Here is a 7819-nt window from a genome sequence, read left to right as displayed (position 1 = left end):
GAATTAAACATTCAAATCTCCTCTGGACTGGACAGAAACTTCCCTGCTGATAGAAACTGGCAGCAGTTTGCTCCTGGGTGTACTGTGCGCACTTCTTTATCATTTGACTTCTCTGGAATTAATCTTCAAAGCTGAGACAGGGACTTTTACACCTAGTAACTTTAACAGAGGCTCCTTTGGTGAAATCAAACCTGAGTTACAACTTTTTCTTGCGAAATAAAGCTCTGATCTGTGCAAACCTGGTAACAGCCACTTTGTGAATGTTTGCTGGGTTACTCTTCAGTAATTGTTTCATTCTCTTGGTATGTGGATGATGTTGTCACAGAAGTCAGGTGCATTACCAGAGCAGGTCAACCCCTCCTGACCTGGTGCCGCTGTCTGGAAACCTGAACCAGGACCGAATGTGTCACCCTGAGGGCTCTGTGCAGGGCTGGACACCTGTAAACATAAATCACAGGCTGCTCTGGGCTGGAGGAGAGCTTAAAGGTCACCCATGGGCAGGGACACCTTCCACTAGCCCGGGCTGCTCCAAGCCCTGTCCATCCTGGCCTTGGGCACTTCCAGCGATCCAGGGGCAGCCACAGCTTCTCTTGTGGGGCAACTTGTGCTAGGGCCTCCCCACCCTCACAGGGAACAATTTATAATCAAAATCCACCCTCTATCAGTGTGAAGCCATTCCTTGTGTCGTGTCACTCCACGCCCTTGTCCAAAGTCTCTCTCCATGGCGCTTGGAGCCCCTTTGAGCACTGGAAGGCGCTCTAAGGCCCCTCCTCAGCCGCCGCAGCTCCTTCTCCTCACGAACCTGAGCTGTCCATGAGCGCTCCGGCCTGGAGACGCTCCAGCTGAGGGACGCCTCGGTCCTGCGGCCTCTACCCTGCGAGGACTCTCTGCCTGCAGCGTTCTGCTCGTCCCCCACCTTTTCCCGGCCCCGCTCACCCGCCCCGGGCCTGTCCCGAGCCCGTCCCGCCCTGAGCCGCCCTCAGCGCCCGCCCGCCCTCAGCGCCCCCCCGGCCCCGCCCTCAACGTGACGTCACCGCGCACGGCCGCGCGCGGGCGGGGCCGCGCGCCCCCTCCCCGCCAATCCGGTGCGCGCGGCCCCGGGCGCGCGGCCCCGCCTCCGCCCCCCGCCCCTCCCCGCCCCACGTGCGCGGGGCCGGCCCCGGCGCGCGGCGGCTCTCGCGAGATCTCCGATGTAAACAAAGCCGCGGGGCGCGCGGCGGGCGGGGGGGGCAGCACCGCCCGCCTTTCGCCGCCCCGGCCGCGTCCCGCCCACCGCCGGGCAGCGCGGCCGCCCATTGGCTGAGAGCGGCGCGCGGCCCGCCCTCGGAGCGCCCTGATTGGCTGCGGGAGCGGAGCGCTGGGTGTCATTGCCCGGGGGGTCCCAAACAGTGTCAGTGGCGCCGGCAGCCCGGCAGGTGAGGGGCGGCCGGGGCCGCGCTCGGGGCCGCGCTGCGGCGGCTCGGAGGGGCCGCGCGGGGAGCCCAGGCCGGGAAGCGGCCGGAGCGGGGGGCGGCGGGCAGGGCGGGCCCGGCCGCGAGGCCTGGGGGACCCCCGGCAGCTGCGGCCGGAAGGCGCGGGGTGTAAAGCGAGGGGCGGCCGGCGGGGTGGGCGCGTTCCGGGAGGCCGCGGCCCCGCTCACCGGGCGGCGGCGGGAGAGAGGCCGGGCAGGTCGGAGTGTTTGGGTGTGGAGTTTCTCAATAGCGGCGGCGGAGGGTGCCCAGGCCGGCCCGGCCGCTGTCAGGGCTCTGGAGGGGCCGCTCAGCCCCGCCGTGGCAGCTCCGCGGGTGTCCCGAGCTGAGGCGCGGCTGTGCCGAGGCCCAGATCAGGAGCTAAAATCTGCTCCGGTGCTCCCTTCCCTCAGGGTGGGGTGTCACAGGGTGTTGGTACTCAGGGCACGGCAGGCGCAGGTGTCTGTGGGGTGATTTCATCCTTTCCGTGATATTTCGGCTTTCAAGGTTCCTCGGCGTGTGTGTCAGGCTGCTGTTGTGTTGATGAACGTTCTGTTGTTAATTATTATTTCGTTACTAATTTCTGAGTGGTTATCCTGCCTCCCTTAATGAGCTGGCCCAGGCAAAGTCTGCCCTGACGTGAAATGATGGTGATAACCCATACCGTGTTTGGGATTTGGGTTTTTCTTTTACTTTATGGACAGGTTTGGGGTGGGGGGACCCAACAGAGCAGCCGAGGGGTTCACTGAAGAGCTGGCTGGGATCTGTGGTGCTCCTCAAGTGCCTGCTGCCTTTAGGAATGTTACACAGCATTTTCCCCCGGAGAACAGAAGTGTGAAGGAAAGCTTGAGGATGGCACAAAAAGCTGATATCAAGCAGTAGAATGTGTGAACTGCAGTGTAACCCCCACTTTCAAGAGTACAGTACACTGCAATTGTGATTGCACGTTATTTTTATATGATTATTTTCCAAGACAGCAGCCCATTAGTAAATAGTGGGTTTATGTAATGGTGATGACAGTTGTGTACCTGTACCACTATCATAGAATGGTTTGGGTTGGAGGGCTCCTTAAAGATCACCTACTGCAGTTTCAGATAATTTTGCACTTTATCATGCAGATCTGTGGTTGGTTGTTTTCACAAACATTCCAGTGATTGAAGTTGCCACTTCGGTGCATGATTTTCTTTTCCTTATTAAAAAAAGTGCTGTAAAGAGGCCTACAGGTCTGCGTAAGTGGAGTTTCTCTCTTACTGCCTTGAAGAATACATCAAGAAGTAATGTAATCAATAATGCTGTGGGGATTTTATTCAAAGTGCCTGTGTTTGTTGCAGGTGTGTGCCCAGGAACGATGGCCACAGAGTCCCCGCGCCGCCCCAGTCGCTGCACTGGAGGAGTGGTGGTTCGCCCACAAGCTGCCACGTAAGAATCTTCTAGAAGAACAGCCCTTACTGAAATGATTGATTTCCTTGTAGAAGAGCCCAGCCTGAGCTGGTTTGGGGTTTTTTTCCCCCAAAGCCAGCTTGTGTTGACACTGCAGTTTTGTTGCGTTGAGTGTTGTTGTCCAATAAAGTCAACACACGTGGCATTTCTGTCTCCTGGGTGCCAGCTGGCTCCCTAAGTGGGATGCTTTGCACTTGTATACCAAAGCTGTATATTTAAAAGCTAATATACTGCAAAGTTGTGTTGGTGTTTGCACCATTTTGCTGTACAAACATTGCAATGTAGAAAAGTGATGCCAGCCTCTTCCTTAGGCCAGAGAGATGTGCCACACATGTTCCTTTCTTGCTATTCTTTTTAATAACACCATGTCCCAGGAGTGGATATATTAAAACATACAAAACTTGTCATTAAAATTCTCCAGGCAGGAGAATTTGGATTCTTTTTCTTTTTTTTTTTTTTTTTTTGACTTAAAAGAACAAAACCAAGTAAAAAGAAAGAAGCTCCATCCTTTTGGTCAGAGCACCTGACAGACAATTTTTGTGCTTGGGTATCCTGATTTTCACTGTGTTCTCATGGGGGTGCTCTCATGGCAGAGGAGCTTTTTGGCTGTAAGACAGCCTAGAAGATTTATGGTCTTTTCTGTGTCTATTAAGGGAGTTTTGTAGCAGTTTTTCTTTCTTCCTTGGGATGCTGATGCTGCTGCAAAATGGCACCATATGGAAATGTCCACTTCAGGAGGTGTTGCTGTGCTCTTGGAGATAACTCTGTATTTCCAGAAACAAGACTCACTTTATTTTTATTGGAGAGCACAAGAAATGGATTGTTGTAGCACAAAAAGTTGTGTTAGAGGTTTGTCTTGCAGCTGTTTTTTTAATGTGGCAGAATTCCTCAACAAATGCATTTCTCTCTGTAATGACATTTTCTTCATAATATGCTTAAAATATTATAACAGAAAAACACTGTAAAAAGATGATTATCTGCTTTTATTTTTTTTTTAACTGTGGTGTCTTGTTCTTGAGGTACCTGTTTGTGCCTCAAAAATGTCACTCTTTGATGGATCTGTGTGTGCTCAGCACTCAGCAGCATTCTGCTGCTCATGTTAAGTTTCTATATCATTATTAAAAGAAGATTGGGCCTTTTTGTGGGTTATGTTGTTTTTAACCACTTTAAAGACATCTCCCTGGGAGTTTTTCAACTTCAGGAGAGATTTAGAGCACACACTCTGAATAAAACACCTCCTAAACATCAACTTTGGTTCAAGATGTGCTTGGGGAGAGGGGAAAAAAGTGCATTCTGTGAGCTGAACCATGAAGGCAGCATGACTCTGGCTGGTTGGCATTCCCAGGACAGCTTCAGACTCTGTGTTTAATACTCTACCTGTGGCCAGGCATTTTAATAAAGGTCTGCAGGGGCGGTGTGGGTGACCTACATAAATCAGAGAAGAATCAGCACAGAAGAAACCACAGCTTGTTTGTAAGGCCTCAGCCTAAAGCAGTGGGACAAACTGGGATGCAGTAATCTTGGGATTGCTGAGCAAAGTCTGGTTTGGTTGTGGGCTGGAGTAGGCTTTTGGGAGTGTAAAACTTTGTCTTTTAGATTTATCTCTGTTTTCAAAGAGATGTTGCAGCATTTGGGTTCAAGTATCTTTTGTATGGTTGTGTGTAGTGCTAAATTTGCCAGAGTGCTTCATTTTTCAGTGCTAAACACTCCTGGTTTTTATTAAAACAATCTTGCACAGCTTCAGAAAAAAAGCACCTTTGGGCATTCAGAGTTCCTAATTTTCAGTTCTCCTTTGTTGCTATGAGAAATCTTGAGTTAGCACAGGAAAAATTGTGACAGCATAAAAATTAATTTCAGGGCTGCCAAAGCTGTTGCCTAAAGAAAACCTTAAAGCCTTTTCTTAGATAGTTTCAGACTTTCTGAAGATAGTTCTTGTTGCCAGTGTCTCTCAGTGCTCCTCATGACACAAAGCACCAACTTTCTGCATGGTTTCAACACCATCTGTGTGCTGCGCTCAGCCCACGCTGTGGTTACTCAGCAGTTACACAAGGGACTCACCACTCGTGTAAGCTACTCAAAGCATTAGTTCAAAGCTGCCCCAACAAATGTATCTTGCACTATAAACTATCCTCAATCGATGCTGCTAATGAACTTCCAAGAAGGAATAAGCTTCCCAAGCTATAAAATCTCATCTGAAAATACCCCTCCTTGCTATTCTTAGGGAGGGTTTTGTTCCATCCCCTGCCCCTGAGCACTGCTACGTACTCCAGCATTGTCCATCGTGCACAGGAGCTCTGGAAGTTTGCTTGTCCCACCAGGAGAGCTCCAGTCATTGTTTAAATCCTCATTTTCATGTTGTAAGAGTCAAATCAAGTAGAAAAATACTGAGGAATCATTTCCAAATCCCTGTACCACTTCAGGCCCCTCTGATGTGGAGAACATGGCTTATTCCTTGAATTTAGATTTTATACTTTGCCCCCAAGCAGTTATTCCATCAGCAGGTATCACTTAGCTTTTTTTACAAACTTTTATTACTTTTACTTAGTCCTTTCATTACTTACAAGCCACAATTTATATTATCAGAATTTGGCAGTAAAATTAAGTGCCTGCATTGCATACTTAGTATTTTGCTATGTGCTGAAGGTTGCCCATGTTTCCTTTTGCTGATCTGTCTAATTTAATGTATTCATGACCATTTCTGAACTTCTTTGGCTGAAATTCTCCTTCTGTTTTGCAGGGAACAGTCATACATGGAAAGTGTTGTTACTTTTCTGCAAGATGTTGTGCCACAGGTAGGGTGTGGATCTTTAAAACTGCTTCTTTCAGCGCACAAAGCAGTGTCAGGAATCCTCACTCTGCTTTGTAAATTTATTATTTCATCAAATAAATAAATTTATTATTTTAAAAGATATATATTTATATATTTGTTTATACTTATATATAATAAATATGGCACTGGAATGGTCCCTTCATGGTTGCCCACGGGCCTCCCAGTAGCAGAAGGGAACTGATTTTGTTTAACTCTTTGGGAAAGCTGTAGTCCATGGTAGAGGAGCACTGCAGCTGATTGTACCTTCAGGAAATAATCTTGATTCTGATTCCAAGGATTATCTTGTTTAGTTAGTGTCTTGTTTCCTCATTAATTTCCTCTTAGGAATTCTCAGTGCATTTATTCTGTCATAATATAAAAAGAATGCCCTCACTAATATCAATTTGTGAAATGAATTTTGGACTCAGGGTTAAAATTAAACATATTTAAAGTTTCAGTTAAGAGGTTGCTGCATTCAACAGCCTCCCATTCCCCCTCTCTGGTTAAAGGATACGGTCTGTGTTTTATTTTACATATCAGTTTGCCTTGGAAGGGTGGAATGTGATTTGTTTTGAAAAGTAAACCCCACATTTATTTTTTACATTTGTATTTTTAGTTTGTGTTATTGCTTTTCTGGCATGTATAAAGTGATTATACAAGATCTGTTCATATTTAATCCCAAATAGTGCTCAGTATTTTGTTATAATTCATTTGGCAGTGATGGTATTTCTGCTGTAGCTCACGTTCCTGCTACCACAGCTTCTCCTGAGGACTGTAAAACCTCCAGTTTGGAAACACTGCAAGTCTCACTCCACAATTTCTTTTTGTATCTCATCTTTTTATGGGAATCTGTACAACACAGGACTGAAACATGGATCTGTTCTCCTGGAATTGCAGTTAATTCTCTATTAAAAGACTATATTAAAGTTGTCACAAATAGAACTGAAAGGTGTCAGTAACATAAACTGTGTAGTAAAGGTTTCTTTCTTTCCTCAGTCTGGCTTGCAGTGCTTTTAAGTGAATTAAAGAGAATTTTAATGATAAAACACCTCATGTGAGAACGTCCAACACTGCTGAAGTTAAAGATTGTAGAAGCCACTGTGTTTAATTTTATTAACTCACTCTAAGTCATGTGGCATTTCTTACCTGCCCCAGAAGATTGATTGTGATAAATATTCCTACATCAGTGAGTGATTTTCAGCATGCTTATGTTGTATAAATACTGATGACAATAAGATCCATGAATCATGTTTGTGGTTTTTAATTAAATTCCTTCTTATAGGGGGAGAAAAAACAGTGTTAAACTTCCTTATTTCAGCCCTTTTGCTTTTTGTCCAGGCCTACAGTGGAACCCCACCAGAAGAAAAGGAGAAAATCGTCTGGGTTAGATTTGAAAATGCAGATTTAAATGGTATGGCTTCTTTGTCTCTCACTCGTTTTTGTGAGTGTTGGGTCCCTGTGCAATAATTCCAGTCAGCTTTCTCTGTAATAAAAGAATCATAAACATAATGATTTTCTTGAGTAAAACTCCTCTTAAATGACATTTTCAACCATAAGAGAATGAACAAAGCTCAGTGCAAGCATGGAAGCATCAGAGACAGAGAAGATTATTTGGGGTGATAAAAGAGGATGTTTCCAGGCCCAGTCAGAACAGGCTGCATAAAATAAAACACAACATGAAGGATTCTGAAGAACATGCTAAAGAGTTTGGTTATATAAACCTGAAAATGGTTTGAGATTTTTTTAAAAATAGAAAGAAAACAAACCCACAAACAAACAAACCTTAACTGGCCTAAAGATGGCCATAAAGCTATGTACAGATTATAGGTAATTTCTAGTTCTAATAACCCTGATTTAGGTCCTCTCTCAGTCCATCCCTAACCTTCCTTTTAAAAAAAAGGGAGCAGGGATAAACAGGTGGAAGAGCTCAGGGCTGAATGGGGAATCAATCACCCTTTTCTCTTAGACCATGTTGCTATACAGAAAATTCTTCTCTGCCATTTTAAATGTTAAATCTTTCTCTTTGTGAAACTTTAGCAATGATGTTTGCATGAAAGAATATATTCCAGTATTGGTCCAGCATAAAAATGTAAAGCACCTTGGTTGCTTTTAGTTCTAACAA

At 46.1% G+C, this 7819-nt stretch overlaps 1 protein-coding gene across 7 annotated transcripts in view; it reads left to right on the top strand.

The window, feature by feature from the left end:
* The first annotated feature begins 1346 nt into the window (after positions 1–1346).
* Positions 1347–7819, top strand: part of BCAS3 (BCAS3 microtubule associated cell migration factor) — a 300156-nt gene continuing 293683 nt past the window's right edge. For 4 of the 7 annotated variants that reach the window (XM_082294442.1, XM_082294446.1, XM_082294445.1 and 1 more), the window contains exons 1-4: positions 1347–1415; positions 2780–2867; positions 5626–5680; positions 7036–7108. In XM_082294442.1, the coding sequence (XP_082150568.1) occupies positions 2797–2867; positions 5626–5680; positions 7036–7108 (199 nt within the window). In that variant the 5' untranslated portion in view covers positions 1347–1415; positions 2780–2796. The remainder of the gene's footprint in view (positions 1416–2779; positions 2868–5625; positions 5681–7035; positions 7109–7819) is intronic. The other 3 variants (XM_082294444.1, XM_082294443.1, XM_082294441.1) reach the window with 1 other exon arrangement.

Source organism: Coloeus monedula (assembly GCF_965178545.1).
Source record: "Coloeus monedula genome assembly, chromosome: 20".
NCBI lineage: Eukaryota > Metazoa > Chordata > Aves > Passeriformes > Corvidae > Coloeus > Coloeus monedula.
This window is presented reverse-complemented; position numbering and strand designations above follow the sequence as displayed.